We start from the raw sequence: 20,052 nt of genomic DNA, 5'->3' as shown, positions 1-20,052 counted from the left end.
CACAGCGGTGCGCTCCCCAGCGCTCCGTTCCCTACCTATCTGTGACGCTCCGTGTGACCTACGTCTAGAGACAGCATGACATTCCATGACCTGCTTTCCTACCTAAACATAGTCTTAAACATCTCTGTACATCAGTCACTACAGGTACAACTTTTTTTTTTTTTTTTAAGTTTTATTTAGGTAATCTCTACACCCCACCTGGGCCTCGAGACCGAATCACGTGCTCTTCTGACTGAGCCAACTGGGCACCCCTACAGGTACAACTCTAGAACGAGAGAGAACCTTATGTATTGCTTACATTTCACCTTTTCGCTTATTTTAATCTTTAAATACTTAGGTTATTTCATTGTCTTAGCACGTGATTCTCCAGCCCTTGAATCTTTAAAAGTTTGGTTAAACAGGGGCGCCTGGGTGGCTCGGTGTGTTAGGCTACTGCCTTAGGCTCAGGTCATGATCCCGGGGTCCTGGGATGGAGCCCTGCATCGGGCTCCTTGCTCGGTGGGGAGCCTGTTTCTCCTCCCGGCCCCCTCCTGCCTCTCTGCCTACTTGTGATCTCTCTCTCTGTCAAATAAATAAATAAAATCTTAAAAAAAAAAAAAAAAAGGTCTGTTTAAACATACCTAAATCTATCTTTTGCCATAACTTTACTTGTGAAGTTTCATTCTTTTCCATCCTTTCGGCTAATTCTTGAACTTCATTTTCTAGCTCTTCTGATTCTGTCCCATCACAGATTAAAACTCACAGATGAGTTTTAATCTTTTTATTCACTTGTTAGGTTTTCTTAGTCTTACCTTCCCAATTTTCAAAAATGTATGTGCCTCTTCATCTCCTGACATTTTAGCTTTGCGGTCTCACTGCTGGATATATCTAGCAGCTGAGAAACTTCTTGGAAGGATGGCAGAGCACGTGTTCATTGGCAAAACTCCTTGGAACCCGTGGAGATGAGCAAAAATGGCTCAGTATATAGAAGAAACTTGCTGAAAGAAGAGAATGGCTCAACTCCACGCTCTGAGGGTCTGCTGTGTATAATCCGTGTAGGACAAAATGGAAGCGATCTCTGAGTCCCAGGCACCCGACCCCCGGACGAGGGACATGGGCAAGAATGCTCGAAAGGCCTGACAACACCTGGTTTGGAGGAATGAAGGCTGGAAGCAGGAGCTAGACTGGGAAGAAGCTGTTTCTTCTTCTCTCTCTCTCTCTTTTTTATTTCCGCTGGCCCAGTGTGCTAATAACAAGGGCTGGCCTAATCTGAGGAAAGGGTGAAGGCGAGAGGAAAAAGTGAACCCTAGGAATCATTTGACTCTCTTGAAAGATACTAGCCAAAGGGACATTTGAGTCCCACCAGAAGAAGATGCTTGGGAAATCACCCAGGCTGTTTTTGGAGGGGCCTGTTTGCTCTGAAGTGGAGGGTAGGAGCAGGGGTTGGAAATTCGATGTGAGTCCTGCCATGGGCCCGTAAGCTCCACAGGCACAGGAGCCTGGCAGATGGGAGGGAAAGTCTGAGGAGAGAGGAAGAACAGATGGCACATTCCCACTTGTCTCTGGACCCTTCCCGCTTCCCGAGGAGCGTCCGGGCCGGTCCTCTAGCTCCAGCTCCGAAAGAGAAGCTTCCCCATTGCTCAGATGACCAGGGATGGGGGGGTCAGGGTGAATCTGCCCATGTCGTTAAAGGGGAAACCTAGACCTAGACAGAACTGCTTCAATTCCAGAAGGAACATGCGGGAATAAACTAGCACAGGACCTATGAAAAAAGGTTTGCAAAAGGCAGATGAAAAGGACAGACCAGAAGATTTTTGACACGTATCAGAGATGAAAGGCTACAAGGTCTCAGGTCTCACTCCTTCCAAGGGGCCAATAGGCCCCTGGTACAAGCGCCTTCTGCTGCAGAGCTTCTGCTGAAATCCCCTTAGGAACCCGGACACCTTCTGGGAGCCACATCCACTCCCCTGCATTCTTGACCTTGTGCGTTGGTCCGTGCTCTGACTGTTGGCTGAAAGCAACCTTAAACCAAGTGCAAATCATCATTCTCACCTTTCTTCAAACCAGCTCCGCGGCCACGGGAGCAGAGCTCGGGGCACCAGAAGGCAGATTCGCTCTGTCCCCAAATGTTATGCATTTGTTTGCGGATACCTTGTCTCCTCCGTCCACTAGAATGTTCGCTCCAGGAGAGCAGGAACCCCACTTGTCCTAGTCACAGTGTATCCCCAGTGCCTGGCACACAGAAGTGCTCGATGGCTGCCGAGTGAGTGACTGTGTGAGCGCCAAACTGGGAGGGAAATAGTCATTTGGAAAAGGGAGATGATGTCAGACTGTTTTGGCGGCTCTTGAATGAGGTCACTGGTGGCTTGAGTCAGACCGCGGCGGGACTTGCTCTATTTCTTTGCCTGTCACTGACAGGCAGCTACTTTGTGAGGACTGTGACAAGTGCATGGAGCAAAGACAGTCCATCTGCAAAACATCAATCCAGGCTAAGCTACGGCCCTGACACTGGAAAATACTTACCGGCTAGCAGGCCTTCTAAAGACACTTTTCTTCCCCGTCACCAAAAATACGTATGTCCTAAGTCCCATCTGTGCTCACTATAGACTCGCTGATACGTACAGTGCGCTTCAAGCACCGAGCTGTGGCCTGATTTCTCGTTTTTACCTCTGGACAGGAACCTTCACCAGCATGCTACTGACTTTTGATCAATGTGTCTAGCTTATTTTTCCCATGATTGGGGAAAGATGCTGTCTGTGGCAGACACTGCAGAAGGCCTTTTCAGCCCCATTCCAGGGCACAAAAGTTAGAAAGCTAAAACGTCAAGGCTCTATCCTTCTTTGCAGTTTAGGGTTCTGGAGATGAATCAAGATTCCGCACATCAGACGCGCCCACGAGAGCCTCTCGCTCAGAACGAAGCCTGGTGGATTCACAAAGAGGATGCGGGGCGCCGTCTTTCTCCTGTAGGTCGTGACGGAGCTGTGGTGGTTCCGGAGTCAGTGACTTCTTGATTCCATGGCTTTCTGGAGCTGCAGTGGCAGCTTTGGGATCAAGGCAGAGCTGGCAGTGTGGCTCTGCGGTCAACTCAGGGGCTGGCAGCTTCTTGCCCCATCAGCTTCTGGTAGAGATGGTAGCCTTCTCGGTCCTGGCAGACCATGGTGGTTTCTGGGGCCTAGGAGTCATTCCTGGGGGGCTCAGACTAGAGTCTGCTTTATAAGCACTTAATTTCCTATGTCACTACTAAATTTCATTCTGCTTATACTAGGTAGAGTGGTTCTGTGGTAAGCAACTGATTCCTGACTGCTAGTCTTAGAGCGATCTTTGCCAGACTGGATTTTCAGCTTAACAGCTCATGGGACCCTGTGTGGAGCACACAGTGGGGCGGGATTTTGTTCTGGTGGGTATGCAACGGTGGGCACATCCTCCAAGGGCAAGAACCAGAGGCTATGTACTTTTCTGGAATATGTGGAAATCTTGCCTTTTGAATACAAAAGCGAGCTTGCTTGTGGCACTAAGTGTTTCTGCTCAAACAGCAAAGACGTGCCAAAGGACAACCCAAAGAACGGGCGCTAATTGGGGATGCTTCTCGGGTCACTGCAGGAGCGGGGGACCATTATGCTCTGGCCGGCACTGCCCAGCTTAACGCGGCTTTGTACCTTTTCAAGTGTGCCGCCAAAAGCTCTGGTCTCCAGAAGTGTGCGCGAAACACAAAAGAGTGGAGAAGTACTGGTCTAACCTAGAGATGCTTTCACATCTCCGGTAATAGAAATGTTACTGCGTCTCGAAGGAAGCCATGCTGGCATGCGCTGCGCCGACTGCCGGAATGTGCTTTCATGTGCGGAGCCCAGTCTGTCTGATTATCCTTCATACCCACCGTGATTTCAGGTCGAGCCCAGGGCCATACGCAGAGTGGAGTGGGCCAGGTTCCTTTTCATCTGACACACTTTCAAATATGGGCAAGCAGCTATTATATCCTCTGTCATTTTTCTCTTTTTCAAGTAATACCTCTCCTTCCCCTGCTGAAATCTTTCCTCTTTACTGGATCATTCCCACTGGATATAAACATCTTTATAAAACAAAAGTGGAAAACCCCAAATCAAAACCAAATAAAACCAACAAGTTTTTGACTCACAGCCCCCCTGCTCCTAAGAAGAGCTGACTAGACGGTTTCCAGTCCCCTTTCCTTTATCTCTTGAAGTCCGGCCAGTGAGACTTTCCTCCTCACTGTTCCAAAGAAACAGCTCTTGTCAAAAGGCCACCGAGGAGCCCTTGATGCTAAACCCAAGTTTAAGTTCTTCTTGTTTGACCTATCAGTAGAATTTGACACAGAAAACCAGGCCTGGTTTTTTTTGTCCTTAAACTGTTAATTTATCTTGATTTCCCCAAAATTAAAAAAAAAAAATTAATTACATCATGTATCCATGACACAATGTTTTCCCATTTAAGTCTCAAAGTCTAAATCTTTTTAAAAAATTATTTATTTATTTTTTTAAAAGATTCTATTTATTTGACAGACAGAGATCACAAGCAGGCAGAGAGGCAGGCAGAGAGGGAGGGGGAAGCAGGCTCCCTGCTGAGCAGAGAGCCTGATGAGGGGCTTGATGCGGGCTCGATCCCAGGACCCCGGGGTCATGATCTGAGCCAAAGGCAGAGGCTTTAGCCCACTGAGCCACCCAGGCACCCCTCAAAGTCTAAATCTTACTTGGGATTTATGTGAAACAGTTAATAAAAGTCCATCAAATCATAGCCGTCCTTCCTAATAAACCTAAGTGATTTCTTTTCCCTAAAGTCTCCTGGTATCTTTTTCTTCCCCACAATTTTTTTCTTTCCCTATTTCACAATGATTCACAGTCACACTATGGGACAAACAAAAACTTCGATGCGCTCTTTCAAAAACTTCCTACCTGAACTCCATCTCTGCACAGTCCGCTGCGGGAGCCACAGCCACACATGGCTACTGAGGACTTAACATACGGCTAGTCTGAACTGAGGTGCTGCGAGTATAAAATATGCACCAGCTAGAATTCAAAGAAAGTACCGAAAGAAGAAGTAAATTATCTTCCTTATTTTTAATACTGATTACATGTTAAAATGGTCACATTTTAGATATATTGAGTTAAGCAAAATAAATTATTAAAATTAATTTCACCGGTTTCTTTTTACTTTTTAAGTTACGGCTCATAGAGGGGGTACCTGGCTGGCTCAGTCAGTAGAACATGCGACTCTGGATCTCCAAGTCATGAGTTCAAGCCCCACATTGGGCGTGGAGCTCACTTAAAAAAAAAAAAAAAAAAAGATACAGCTACTAGAAAAATTTAAAATTCTATTTGTAATTCTACACACTTGTTATCACCAGAAGCCACCTGGTCCTTTTCATTTAACACATATGAGCATCCTAAATATCTTTTCAAGTCAGAGAACAGAGATTGCTATCTATCTTTTTAATCATTTTGGTAACAAATTACTAGTATTGTATTGATATGCTCCCAATGGACTTTTTTTTTTTGTTTTTTTTAACTTTTACAAGCAATCCTACAGGAGAGCCTTTAACCAAAACCTCCCTGGGCAGCGGCACCTCGTTGCTGGCTCCCATTCGCTTCCTGTCCTCTAAGACTCCAGTTCTAGAGACAAGCAGATGCGTGGCTCCTATTTTCCCACACCTCTACGCTTGCATGTGCTGCTTTAGAATTTTTCCCCCCACAGGAAAACCAGCAGTGAGTCTCACTGTCCAGGCCAAATTTCTTATCATTTTCTAACAGCATTGTTTGTTGGCCTCCATCTCTGTTCAGATCTTCAGCTCTGGAAACCAGAAACCAAACATAATTTCTCATATTAACCTCCTAAAGCAAAACGAATTTGACTATTGTCTTCCTCTGAGAAGGGAAGCTGGTTTGTATTAACTTAAACTCTTGGTGAATAATAAAAGTTGTTTTTTCCCTTCTCTTAGGAGAACAGACATAATATGAAAATTAATTTTCTTCTGTTGGCCCTAAGAGCCCATTATGTCAGCCTAATACAAGACAGCTCTTAATAATCCTTCCCAGGAAGACTGCTGTTTTTCCAAAAGAAAACTGACAGCAGCAGATTTATTTGTGATTAAATACTTAAAGGCCCAGCATAGACAAGAAGAATAACTATATAATATAAAGAAATGAAGAACATGAAAACAGTCCACATTAAAATAATTGTTTACAAAACTACCTGGCGGGGGGACAAGAGTCTCCTGGAGAAAAAGAAAAAAAAATCCAAGAATCTGAAAGTCAGGACAAACACAAGGAAGAAGAAGGCAGCGCAATGCATAATGGATAATTGTTCTTTTTGGATCCCATCTTGGCCTCAAAAGTCATGTTCAGGAACAAGCAAGCATTTGTCTTGGCACCAAATTTGTTCTCACAAGGTGTAGGTTATATGCATTACTAACAAGGAAGCCACTATGTAGGAAGCAGTATTTAAGAAAGCAGAAAATATGTTTTCTATTTGTGATTCAAAATCCCGTCTCTGTGGGGCTCTGCACCCACTGTGGCTAAACTTAGTAAGCATACTTTAAACGCTCAACTAAGGTAGCCTTTTACAATGAGAACTAAAATATATATATATACATATATATATATATGTATATATATATACAGAAAACCTAGTGTTGGAACTCTGGGGTGGCATCTGGGTATGTAGTTTGGAATGCTTCCCAGATGTAATGGCACTTTTCTGGGGTGGGGGGTGCCTAACCCAGTATCCATTCCACTTCTTCTGGTAATAGCACTGCGGTTTTTCCTTTGGGCTGTCACTGCCTCTTGGTGTCTACAGATGGAAGTGATCCAGTCTCCCCGTTCCCCGTTGGGCACTTGACCCTACAGCTCAGCCAAAGGAGTATGTTTTACCCCCCTCTAGCCGAAAAGACTGGTTCACGGATGAGCGTACAATCCAAGAGAGCCAATGAATGTCAAGCGTGGGAAACGTGCTCTGGAAATACTGAGAGAGAGGCAGGGTCTTGCTGCTGGGATCATACGCTGAAACAAAGTAAGCCTGAAACAGTTAACTTTCTTTGCCTCCAGGAGGAAAGACCTTGAAAACAAAGTCCACCAGAAGATGAAGAAAGCCTCCAGATGACGTAATCGGAACACCTGGATTTACCCCCTCCCAGAGCTTGCTTGGTCTACTCCACGATTTTGCAAATTCCGTGAACCAATCCTTTTTCTCTGCTCGTCATTCACTGACCTTGATAATCTTAAAGGGTATTAACAACTGGTCAGGCACCAATCAGAAAAGATGTGAGGCTTACTGGTCCCGCTCACAGCTCAAGAACTGCTCGATGATCACAACTGGATGCCAGGAATAAGAACCGCTTGACCATCGAGTCTGTGCCCCACAGTCCGAGCCCCCGCTTTTCACCTGACATCACCACCCCAGGCACTGTTGCTGCAAGCAGCTGTCAAAGCAGAATCATGAATGATGGGTGGTCAGCATAACGAGGCAGACTTTGACTGGGCTGTTAGGGAAAGGCAACAGAGGTTGCCCAATAACAAAGAGGCTTACAGTATGGGCTCCTTGACCTTAGACGTAATAAGCAGAAGGTGACCAGCTGGGAGGGCTGTTATAGGAAAGATGCCTGCGTTGCCCTAGTGGGGTGGTTTTCAAAGTCTGTCCCTGGGCCGGCAGTACTGTAAGCTTGTTAGAAATATAATTCATAGACCCGCCACCACCTAGCGAAGCAGAATCTGTGGGGGTGAGGTCCGAGGACCTTTTTCAGAATCCCTCCTGGTGATTCTCTATGTGAGGACTGAGGACCACTGTATGAGACGAGAGCGCCCTGGTTTCCAAACACAGTTTCCTGAGCCCTGTCCCCAGAGATTCTGATTCAGGACACTTGGGGCTGGGCTCAGGAATTTGCATCTCGAGCTAGTGGATGCTGCTGGTCCAGGGGCCACACCTGAAGCCCCGCGCTCTGGGAGGCAAACTTACGTGATGTCTATGGTTCCCTTCAACGTTGACTATCTTTGATCTTTAGAATTTGCCTTTCAAATTCAGTCCGACTGTGTAACCCTGCCAATACCGTAGCTCGTCTGTGGCTCAGCTCTATGAAAGGCTGCAGCCAAAATGACATAGCGCAGCAATGGTGATTTAAAATAACTCAAGTTCATTAACTGTATTTCTTGATCACCACAGAGTCACAAAAGGTAACAGGTATATTTCTTAAAATATATCCCTGAGCAACAAAAACAACAGGGATACCTATTAGCCTCCCTCATCCAAAGTAGGTGTCTCTGTAAGCAGCCCCTTAAAATTTTTTATCGGCCGGTTCTAACCAGCGCCCCGTGTACCTACTGTTCTCTTCAGTCTCTCTCTTCCTAAATCTGTAGCTCAAAAATGCAAAAAAGCAAGGCAGGACCTTGCTGGGAGGGTAGTAGGGGAGGAGGAAAAATTGAATGGGTCAAGCTAGAATTTTAATGAGGTAAGACAAGGGAAAGGTTGAGAACTTGCGCATAAACCTGAATCACTTTTGCCCGGAAAAGTTGCCATTTGGTAAAGCTTTGTGCCAGAAGCTCTTTTTAGCACTTTGCATAAATTAGTTCCTTTAAAGCTGACATCAGTCCTGTGAGTTAGGTGTTATGTCATTCTACAAAGGAGTTTATCAAGGGTCAGAGGGTTAAGCAACTCGACCAAGGCCACACACATGACAAGTAAAAAGAAACATGAACCTGGGTAGGGCTCCCTCCAAAGTCCTCCTTTGAACACTATCTGATATGGCTTCCTACAAAATGAGGACAAACACACCTAGGGTAAGTGATTTAACAACATCAGTGTCTTGCCCCCTGGCCCCCAGATTTCCCAGCTTGACTCTCACTGCCACCTGCCTGGAAGCCTAAAGCCTGGGCCACACCCCACCTTGTTCCGTTGCACTCATCACGGGGCTGTGTCCGCCCGCCAGCCGACCATAAAATGGACACAGGACATTTAGCAAAGACAGTTGCTATTCTGAAAATCATGCCAGTTTTTCCTGCTGTCAACATGATTGAGTAAATATGGTTAAACCAGATTCTGAAAGGCCCCGCACACGAGGCAGTGGCATTTAAACTTGACACAAACACAAGTCAATAAACTTGACACAAAGTCACTGAGGACTTTGGAGTAGGGGAGGCTGAGCTGGCAGCGTGCCCCCAGGTGAGGCGGAGGCTCTCATCCCTGGTTGTCTGTCAGAACCACCTGCAGAGCTTTCCTGAGCATCCACACATGCCCGATTCCCACCCTGAACTTTCTGGAACAAGAGATCAGCTGTGGGGACCCCCACACTGTGTGGTTGAGATCGTTCACAGATGGTTTTTCTTCTCCTGGCCGTAATTGTCCATTATGCCGATCTAATACAAGAGAGCTGTTAATAGGTTCCCTTAAAAATGAGGTAATTTGGATTAATGGATTAAAGAGGAATTTTTTGTTGTTGTTGTTTTGTTTTTTTTTTTTTAAAGATTCTATTTATTTACTTGACAGAGATCACAAGTAGGCAGAGAGGCAGGCAGAGAGGGAGGAGGAAGCAGGCTCCCCGCCAAGCAGAGAGCCCGATGCAGGGCTTGATTCCAGGACCCCGGGATCACGACCTGAGCTGAAGGCAGAGGCTTTAACCCACTGAGCCACCCAGGCGCCCTGAAGAGAAATTGTTTTTAAAGCAACAAACCTAAGAGAAATTGGAGATGAACACTGATCTGTTTCACATTAGGAAATTACTTTCTAATTAAGCATCAATAGCAGGAATAAATAGATTTGACTAACTTTTAAGAAATAACAATAAAAACTTTATCAAAAAACACCGTAAAGAAAGTTGAAAGGTAAAAAATGGACTGTAGGGGCGCCTGGGTGGCTCAGTGGGTTGAGCCGCTGCCTTCGGCTCGGGTCATGATCTCAGGGTCCTGGGATCGAGTCCCACATCCGACTCTCTGCTCAGCAGGGGGCCTGCTTCCCTTCCTCTCTCTCTCTCTGCTTGCCTCTGTCTACTTGTAGTCTCTGTCTGTCAAATGAATAAATAAAATCTTTAAAAAAAAATGGACTGTAAGAAATACACTACATATTTGGCCACAAAAAATTAATTTCCTTTTTAAAACAATTTTATTTATTTATTTGACAGATAGAGATCACAGCGGGGGCGGGGGAAGCAGGCTCCCTGCTGAGCAGAGAGCCTGATGTGGGGCTTGATCCCAGCACCTGGGATCATGACCTCAACTGAAGGCAGAGGCTTAACCCACTGAGCCACCCAGGCACCCCAAAATTAATTTCCTCAATAAATAAAAAGTGCTTCCATTCAATAAGGAAAAGATAAACATTCCAAAGGGAAAATGGATAAAGTGCATGCAAATAGATCTCATTTTCAAAGAAAAAGAAATTATAAATAAATATGAGAAGAAAGTTTCACCTCACTCCCAAAGAAATGGACCACTGTAGCACATATGTATAAACGATATTGCATTGCACTGTGGCTGGGAAAAACAGGCACAAGTTACATGCTCTCGGTAGAACTGTTAACCGGTATGACCTTCTGGTGGGCAATTTGGCATTATGCTTCAGAAGTCTTTAAAATGTCCCTTTTCTTAGATCCAATTATTTCCATCACTTCCATGAAATTATCTTAAGGAAATTACCTCTTTATACACAGACTAATGCACACAGATTTGATGTGACTTAGTAAGAGTGAAAACTGGTCATACACAGCAGGTATGATAAAAAAAAAAATGGGTTAATGGGGCACCTGGATGTCTCAGTCAGTTAAGTGTCTGCCTTTGGCTCAGGTCATGATCCCAGGGTCCTGGGATCGAACCCCGTGTTGGGCTCCTTGCTCAGTGAGGAGCCTGCTTCTCCCTCTCCCTCTGCCTGCCGCTCCCCATGCTTGTGTACCCTCTGTCAAATAAATAAACTCTTTTTAAAAATGGGTTAAATAAATTATAAATTGTAAATAAGTTATTTTTATAACCAGAGAACTGGCAAGGATTATTTCTAAGGTTTATACGATATGTCCACGGACTTTTAAATAGAGAAGCAAACCTCTAGAAGTCATTTTGTCTTTCAGGTGTGAGGTCATGGAGATCAAGGGTGGGGCGGTAAAAAGTGAGAAGCTGGAGGAAGTCAAGTTTCCTAAACTGGCGCTATCCAAAATCATAAACATTGGTCACACGTGGCTATTTAACTTAAAGACCAATAAAGTCTAAAATTCAATTCCTTAGTTGCAACCAGCCACATTTCAACAGGGCTCGAGAGCCACAGGTGGACGGTGGCTGCGGTATCCGACTGCACAAATAATAGAATGTTTCCGTCATTGTGGCAATTTCTGTTGGACAGCTCTGACCTAAATGTTCTACCTCAGGCCTGGATTCAGCTTTTGGCTCATCTCTTCAGCCTCATCCCTTGGTACATTTTTTTCCCATCCGCTGGGCGCCAGCAGCAAGCATAAGCAACAGAAGGACAGAGAACTTATTTTCCCTGTTCTGGTCTAGTGGGGGAGACTATTATCCAGGTAGTTCCACGCAGTGGGACATGGAATAGCAGATACATACAGAGATTACTGACACAGCACAGAGTTCAGCCCAGGGTTCAGGGAAGACCTCCCAGAGGAAGAGGGGGCAGGTCTTAGCCAAAAACACTTGCCTAAGTAAAGCAAAGAGCACGACAGGAGTAAAGGCACAGGTGAGAAAAAGAGCAGCACAGGGAAAGAATTACCAGCTGGTCAGGCATTTATTCATTCAATAGATAGTAAATGTCCCTGCTAGCCAGGCCTGAGGCAGGCTCTGGGGACAGAGTAGTGAACAGGACCGGATGGTCCCCGTGGGGATGAGGCTTACACTCTCATCAGTCCCGCTAGGAGCAGGTCACTAAGGGTGAGGGGAGCAGGGCAAGGGCCTGCCACCTCATATTAAGCATCCTGGTTTGTCAGCCTAGCTGTTGATTCCCTTTAAGCGGCCTCAGTGAGGGCCAGAGTCCCACCTCCTATCTTTCTCTTTGCCCCCACCCCAGTCCCCATCGCTGCCGTGGGACATGGAGAACTCCTGGAGAGGGGGGGCGTGCTAAGACCCCTCCAGCGGCCAGTGAGGTTGTGGTCTTGAGAGGTGGAAGAATAAAGACAGAAAGTCTGGTGGGGAGGCTCCTGGAGTCGTCTGGAAGGGGGGCGGGGGCTGGAAAAGGGCAGGGCCGGCTCCCGCGAGGCTGGAGCCGGAGCAGGCACTCGGAGTTAAGAAAATGCCCGCTGAGAGAATGGGTCTGGCAGAGCGGGGCGGGTGGAAGGCGTGTCTGTGGAGCAAGGCTCCAGGGAGAAGGAACCCAACAGGACAGTTTCAGGAGTTCCCCAGGCCAAACGAGGGGGGCTGGGGTAGGCAAGGGCTCCCCCCGCAGAGGAAAGGCGTCGGCGAGTCGGAGGGGCCCCGGGGCCCGGGCGTGTTGCGGGGCCACAAGGTGTCAGGATTGGCGGGGCTGCGAGGCAGCAGGTGTGCGTTACCTGCGGAGCCAGGCTGGGGAGGCTGGCACCGGCCTGGGTCCTGGGGGCAGCGCAGGGAGGCTCCCGCAGGAGAGAGACCTCCCTGGGACTTCAGGGGGCTATTTCCCGACCTTGTCCTTGAGCATTTATAAGAGGCGGCACGGCACATTCCCCAGAGTCCGAAACCCGCCTGGAGCCCGGCTCTGCTCGGGGCCTGCCTCAGTACCGACGCTTTGGGGGCGTCTCGTCGGGTCTGGGCTCCCGACACTCGCTGGTTCTTCTCTGGGGCGACCCCCTCCCGCACCTGACGCGCGGACGGCCCAGCCCTCCCTCGACCCCCGGCCGCTCGGCCCTGGCTCCTCGCCGGATCCCCTCACACCCCGAAGAGACCCCTTACCGCGCCGCGGCCTCGCGGCCCTCGGTCCCCCCCCCACCACGTGGCCGGCTCCCCGCTTCCGCCCCTCCCGGCCGCACCCCTCCCCGGCCGCGGTACCTGGGGCTCTCGAAGCTGCACCCCCTGCGCCGCAGCGCCGCCCTCTTCTGCCGCAGAAGCGCAGCGGCCGCCCCGCCGGGCTCCGGCTCCATCGCCCCGGGCGGGGGCCGCTGGCTCGGGCGCACTCGGGTGGGCTCGGGCCTCGGCGGGGCTCGGCCGGCCGCTCGGCTCGCACACCGCAGCCCATGCCCCGCCCCGCGCGCCACCGCCGGCTCCAGGCCCCGCCCCCGCCCCACCCCGAACTTCAGTCCAGCCTGCTCTTTGCCCCGCAACTGGGTCCAGACCCCGCCCCTCCCCCGCCCCGAACTTCAGCCCCACCCACCCCGGGCTCCTCGGCCAGGCCTAGGCCCCGCCCTGCACCCGCCCCGAACCTCAGCCCAGCTCTCCCCGCGCTCCTCAGCCGGGTTTAGGTCCGGTCCCAGCCCCTAGCTCCAGGTTCGTCCTCCCCACGCCGGCCCCACGTCCGGGGTGGGCTCTCCTCACCTCGGTTGGGCCCAGACACCCTAAACGCCCACCCTGTCCTCAGCGCGTCGGGCCTGAAGCCACGCCCCTCCCGCTCCTAGCCCCTCAGCACCAGCCCAGGCCCCGCCCACCTACTCCTCCACTACTGAGCTTCCGCGCAGCCCCTGCCCTCACCCAAAGGGTCAGCTCCCGGGAGCGTCGTCCCTCCACACCTCAGTGCCTCCTGGCCGTTTCTCACGTCACAGCGTCCCTCTGGGGGCCGCCCCACCCCGTGTCCCGTCCGCGGGCACGGAGCCCCTTTTTCTCTAAAACCCCCAGTACAAGGGTTCGCTCACTCCTGCTGCCTTCAACCCAGCTTGGACAGGGCTCCGCCCACAGCCCGCTTACCCCAAGCCCCGCCCACGACACGGCCCCGCCCACACCTTCTCACCTGCGCGGGCTGCAGGCCCTGGCGGGCGACGCGCGGGGTTAGGATACCTGCCCTCAAGGCTAAATAGGCGTTTTACGGCAGTCCGCGTTCGCTCGCGGATCTCTACACCCATTAAATGGAAGTACTGCTGTCTCCTGGTGGCCGTTCGTGGCGCCTGACGCAGTGAGAATAGAGGGGCTGGTGTTTTGCAGGTGACCAGTCGTGGGTTCGAGTCTCAACTGGATGCGATGTACTCTTTCCACCGGTGTGACAGCCACTGCACCTCACCGTCCTCACCTCCTCCCCAAGTCAGACGCATCCGTCTCAGAGCCCTTGAGCACTGCACTGGGGCTGAGGGCAGCGTCCCTACCTGGGTCAAGCTGAGGGGTCACTGTGCCATCCAAATCGTGAGGAGGAGGTAAGTTAGGGCGCCTCCGCAAGCAGGGCTTGTAGTGGCTTAGGCTGGGGAGCTGGAGGAGAGCCTGAGGAGTGTGTGTGGGAGCCTGTGCTGGAGAATCAGCCACTGTAGCTTTGGAAACTGAGGCAGGCAGGGCCAGGGCTCCCGTGATCAGTTTGGATCCGGTCACTGGCACAGACCCCCTGATGACTTTCCCAACGCTTTCACTGTAATGCCTGGGCTCCTGGCTGCTGCACATTCCAGCAGAGAAGCCAATCTGGATAGAGAATGAAGGGGAGAGAGAAAGAGGTAGGAGGCTTCCCACTTCTCTTTCCAGCCCGGTGAGACTCCACCTTGGTCCTCCCAGACCTTTCCATGAGACAGCCGTGTAAGAAAGTCCCCCCTTTTCTTAAGCAAACTAGAGTGGGTTTCTGGTTTTTGCCTTACATCTTGAACTCCCCCAACATATCTATTCAGACATGGATCCCATTACTCCCCCCAAATCCTCTATTCAGTGAGACTGGGTTGGCTGCTTTTCCTAACTTCATCCCGCTCCTTCTCCTTTCTGTCTTCCTGCCTCCCCCGTCCTCCATGTGTTCAGCAATCTCTGAAATGAATCTCCAAATGCCCCTGTCCCCTCCCCAGATCCTCCACCTCCCTCTCTGAGTGCCCAAAGCACTGACTCTGTCCCTTCCTGAGGGCATTGCTCCCATTTGTCATTTATGTTCTAGTAACATCTGAGCTGGGCTCTGAGTGCCCTAGACCTCCTTGATCTCTGTATCTGGCACAGTAATAGTTTACTAAGTAAATGCACGTGAATAATAAGTTGAGCAATGTTCATTGGAAAACACATTTAATTTCAAAGTAAACAAAGATGTTTGTACATTAAAGTATTTAATTAGTGAAACAATTATCAGTGTAACAAGCTGAAAAATACAGCAACTTGATACAAGACTGAGGTAACAAAATACTTCACCAAAAATCTAAAGAATCCCACAGAGGGCTGATGTTCAGTGGTTACTGCGGGTGAGACAATTCACAAGAATTAGAGAAAGTCCTTACACAACTGCATGCAGGGGGGTCTGCTGGAAAAAAAAAAAAAAAAAGACAGCCAGGGAGAGTGCAACAGATTTAACAAGAAATGAATTAAAATGTAGAAACTGATTTTTCAACTTACTTTGGGGAATACATAAGAAATTGAAAACTACTCTCTACGCAACATTTTGAATGCTAAGTGAAAAACCATGCATTTTGGCACGAAATTTATTAAAGATTATACCATACTAATAAATTAATGACTAATATTTCATTACCGAATGGTCACAGTCGTTCAGAAATGGGTAAAGAGATGAACGATTATAGAACGGACAGATGATTCTTCACGCTGCTGCAAACAGGGATTTCGGGGCTGCCCCCAGCGTACCCACCCTTGTGCAGCTCGGGACTCCAAGGTGGTCCACAGTACAAGTTCCCAACACCCAAGGAATTGCAGCTCTCGCTTATGCTGTATTTGCATTTAACACTGAAATTAAAACTGAAAAGCCTCTGGAGTAAATACTGTGAACGTTCTGACCCTGCTTTCTCATTCCATCTCAGAGTCCTGCGCAGCGCGCCCGGTCATAGCTCTGTGCCTGGGTGTTCTGCGACAACCAGCCTCTAGGAGAGCGACTCCATCTAGTTCTCCTTGCAGGTGAACTCACAGATCAAGAGGCCATTCAGTCTGATGAGTGTTTTGAACCCTTCCTGGAGGAATGTGCACAGGGTCTCTACCCAGTGTTAGGAGAGAGGCAGGGTCTTGCCGGAGGAGATGCCATGGTGAGGACTGTTTACTTGTGGAGTGTGGTCAGCTCCATGAGGGCAAGGACCAGCTCTGCTTGTTCTCAGCCACTGATGGCATATCCCAGCCATAGCCTGGCCTCAGGAAGCACTCACTAGAGTCATGAATGAACAAATGAATGAATGCACAAACAGATGGTTTTGTGCAGAGAATGTTATTTCTAAGAGACTCTTGTAATTTTTTTTTTCTCTGTAAAAAATGACATCACACAACATGTCTGTATGATGTGAGGCTGGGTAAAGCCATTTATGAAGTCACGCAAAGTAAGTTAGGTTGTGTTTTTAGCAATGTTCACCTTGTTACAAGCATTAGCGATGGGGGTGCTGAGCTGTAGACCCCACCTGTGGAATGAAATCAGACCGCACTTGTGAAAGGTTTCCCATTTTCATGGATTGTTTTCCACTTGTAAAATGGCATCCTAAAAGGTACATGTCTTGGGCTCAGGAGGTGGGAGAGAAAGATGATGAAAGGAAATCTTGGTAAGGAAAACCAAAAGCTTTATAAACTCAGTTGGCAAGAGAGTGGGTTCTTTCCTAAACAGAATGCCTTTGAGTATCTTCCTCTTTAGATTCCATGGCAAGACAGGGTGATGAATGGGCTTCTTCAGGAAGGAAAGGGAGGCCGCACTCTCTCACTGGGCACACTCAGAACACTATTTCTACTGCTCCCCACTGAATCAATCCTCCATGAAGCATTTTAGTTGTCAGAATGCACTTGGCTGACCTTGAGCTATAAAACATGTTCCAACTGAGAGGGCCAGAAATTATTCCCAGGGAGAGGTGCATGAGGTTCTTGGGGAATCATAATGATACCAACTACCTAGTCTATGATTTCTAGACAGCATTCTATAGTTTTCACTTTGGGGCACCATGATCTGTTTGCTCAAAAACAAAACAAAACAAAGCAAAAAAACCAACAACCAGCATACACATGCAAGACATTGATCACCTTTGATGGTTTCACAAACATTGATGCATTATGGACAGTCAAAGAACATAAACCAGAAATGCTTCCCTACGGGGTGAGAATAAAGCCATGGACTTTTCCCTTTTGGGATTTGTACCTGGCTTCCTCTGTGCCAGCCTGAGGGCCTCCTCACCCGCTGCCTGAGGGACAAACCAATGCTGGGAAGATAAATCAGCACTTACATGCTGGGCCCCACGTCCAGCCTGGGAGAACCCAGTATCTTTTGGCCTGTCTCTAGGACTCTTCCCGTACGTTTGAGGTTCTTACCAGCTTTAAAGGCCTGTACCAACAAGGCCTAAGCAGATTCTTCAAGAGTCCAAGCTACAAATGTTTCTAGGAGGGGATGTAAGATCAGTCTCAATCAGTGAGAAGACTAAACATTTTGAAAAGAATTGCAATTGTGCTATTTCAAATTCAGCTCAGAAGAAAATTTTTGCAAAAGGTAAGAAAAATGTGCAAAGGCCAGAAAACGCACTGACTGAAGGGAGCCTGAAATTCTGAGGTTCTTGGTTTGGCATCTATAGAATTTCATACGAGAAGAGCCAGGAGAGTTGAGGAGTGGAGAAACCCAAGGAAAATAAGTGGCTGATTTTCCATTTTGGCGCTTTCCTCCGAACTTAAGACTTCAAAATATATTAACAGGCAGAATCAGATCAGTGTAGGTTAAAGCGGCGTTAACACTGCATGGTTCTGGTGGGAGCTGCTGGAGTGTTTGGTGTTGTCATTCGGCCTCCGGATGCCCAGTTGAGTAGTCACTGGCGTGAACTGGGGCACGCGGCTGTCCCCCGGCTGTTCGCAGGCACGCAGAGCACTCACGGCCAAGGTGGGATGGCACCAACTTTACCACCTGGAGCTTCTCCTGGCACAAGAATATTCTAGACTTTGCTTCATAGGAGGGTTAGTTGCTGGGCACACTAAGCCTCAACCATAAAATAAGATTCAATTCATTGGAATTTTCAGGAAAGTTGTCACCGTTTGATCAAAATACAGTGGTGGGTCCTTTGGTAGTTTTAAAATCACCTATCACAGTTTACTGGTGAAGATGTTGTTTTGAAGCATCTTACCCAGAAACTCTTAAGGGTGGTTGGATGTCTGATCGGTGTGAGCTCGGAAACCATGACAGCAACAAGGACCCAGGAATTCAGAAAACCATTTCAGGGTCTCCTTCTCAGAATTCGGGCACCCAGATTAGAGAGGGAGGGAGGGAAAGAAGCTATGGTGGTAAAGCTACCATAAATAAAGCTAAGTTTTCATTGTTTTGAATAAAGATGTATTTGTGCAAAATAAAAGTCACTTAAAAATAAGACAGACAGTGACAGATAAAGGACATTGTCCATGAGAAAAAGCGCTTAACTGAATGCAGAGCTGGGACCGTTCACTCCCCGGGGCTTTGCTCTCTTGTCACCATGGTCATCAACAATTGTGCCCTTGGACTTGGATGTGGAGAACTTGCTGGTGACTGCGTTTGGGGGCAAGACTGGGGGAGCTTAAGGCCTCAGTGTCACTCAGCTCCCCAGTGGAACCAGGAATGCCGGGGGGCCCCGCCCTGGCAGTAGATGATGGGAGCAAACCTCTGCCTGCGCGACAGGCCGCGCACAGCGCTTCCGTGTGTGAGCGCGGCAGCCTGCGAGGGCTTCCTAGGAAGCCGGGAGAAACTGTCACAACTTCCCACTCTGGCATGGTCTGGGGAAGAAGACAAGGGCTTTCAGACCCTGCAGGAGAGGGGCGGGAGGGAGCAAGCAGACCAGCCCAGTCCACAGTGAAGCCGGGTCCTGTCTCAGAAGAGCCAACAGCAACAAGGCCTGGAAGGGACCCGGGGGGCCCAGAGAGCAGACCTTCCAGATGAATAGCACCCATTGGAACAGAAAACAAGACACAATTTAAGGCATTGTTTGTTTACAGTAAAAGAATGCAAGGAACCCTTAACACAGGAGGAATCCGGGCTCTCACTCTGACCTTCCTCGGTGGACAAGGCTGTCATGTCAGGTTAAAGCAGGGCCTCAAAGCGAATGGAGGGTGTGATGTCACAAGTCTTGTGCCAAAATGCATGTTTCTTGAAGAGTTCACACTCGCTCGCACGCACACGTATATGGCACGCACACGCAGAGGACGCTTTGGGGGTTGTACAAAATCTGAGGCAGCCCTGTGGGCGAGCAACCCCGTGCACTTGGGGTATAAAAAGCCTGTTCCTCCATAGCCTGTTCCTTCTCTCTGGCCCCTCATGCAGGTTAACACTGTCCACTCTTGTGCAGGAGAAAGCATGGGGGACCCAACGTGGGCCGGATGCTCTCTAGTCGAAGCAGCAGCTGGTGGACGGACGAGGGCCCAGAGAGGGAGGGTGGGGTGCAGAGTCTGGGGCCCAACCGCGGCTTCGTGGGGTGGTGCTGAAGAATGAGTAGCGTGAGAGTCGCTGGGGATTGGCAGGTGGGCCCGGCGCTGGCAGAGCCCTCAGGGCGGTGAGGCCGCCGGCCAAGGCCCCTTGAGTCCGGCCGTGAGTCATCCAGCGCGCTGGCCGAGAGCCTGTGCCCAGGACATGCGCTTCGCCACCAGTCCCAGGCTGGGCTCCCAGGAGCCTCTGAAGTCACGCCAAGTCCTGCAGAGACTTATTCAAATGACATAAGGTTCGCAGGTACCTGGAAGAGAAAGCTCAGCCTCTGGTCAAAGTTCCAACCTTTGGGAATGGGACAAGGGGTGCCCCTAAGGGAAGGGATCGGGTCTTTCCCAGCAAGTCTCCGAATGAGCAGGGAGAGTGGGAAGACGGCCCGGCCGGAACCACGGCCACTGTCTGTCAAGTGACCGCTGTGCCAGGCACCTGACGTCATCGTTCCTCTAGTCTTCATGACACCCCAGGACGCAGGTTCTGGAGGAGTCCCCATGACAAAGATGAGGACCCTGAGGCTTAGAGAGGGGGAGCCCACCTCAAGCAGATGGCAGGCCATGGCCCCAGAGCCCTCGCTCTCGTTTACCAGCCTGGTGGCAGAACAGAACTGCCTTGGAGCGGAAAGGAGGCCTGTTCTGCAGGGATGGGCCCAAGCCTCTGGAAGGGAAACCAGCGGGCAGA

General features: G+C 49.3%; 2 protein-coding genes across 27 annotated transcripts in view; both read right to left on the bottom strand.

Moving 5' to 3' along the window:
* Positions 1-13,739, bottom strand: part of GARNL3 (GTPase activating Rap/RanGAP domain like 3) — a 144,915-nt gene extending 131,176 nt beyond the window's left edge. Inside the window, exon 1 of one of the 4 annotated variants that reach the window (XM_082695611.1) lies at positions 13,557-13,739. Coding sequence is in view for 2 of the 4 variants with exons in the window: in XM_082695615.1 (XP_082551741.1) it covers positions 12,921-13,012 (92 nt within the window). In the remaining 2 variants the exon portion in view is untranslated. Of the gene's footprint in view, positions 1-12,920; positions 13,108-13,403; positions 13,471-13,556 lie in introns of those variants that run through there. The other 3 variants (XM_082695612.1, XM_082695615.1, XM_082695610.1) reach the window with 3 other exon arrangements.
* A 1,285-nt stretch (positions 13,740-15,024) lies between these two features.
* The window catches only part of RALGPS1 (Ral GEF with PH domain and SH3 binding motif 1), a 273,716-nt gene continuing 268,688 nt past the window's right edge, over positions 15,025-20,052 (bottom strand). For all 23 annotated transcript variants that reach the window (XM_082695647.1, XM_082695649.1, XM_082695667.1 and 20 more), the window contains one exon: positions 15,025-19,624. In XM_082695647.1, coding sequence (XP_082551773.1) covers positions 19,595-19,624 — 30 coding nt within the window. In that variant the 3' untranslated portion in view covers positions 15,025-19,594. The remainder of the gene's footprint in view (positions 19,625-20,052) is intronic.

The sequence above is a fragment of the Mustela nivalis genome, assembly GCF_964662115.1.
Source record: "Mustela nivalis genome assembly, chromosome: 13".
NCBI lineage: Eukaryota > Metazoa > Chordata > Mammalia > Carnivora > Mustelidae > Mustela > Mustela nivalis.
The sequence above is the reverse complement of the archived record's forward strand: the minus strand, read 5'-3'. Positions and strand labels throughout refer to the sequence as shown.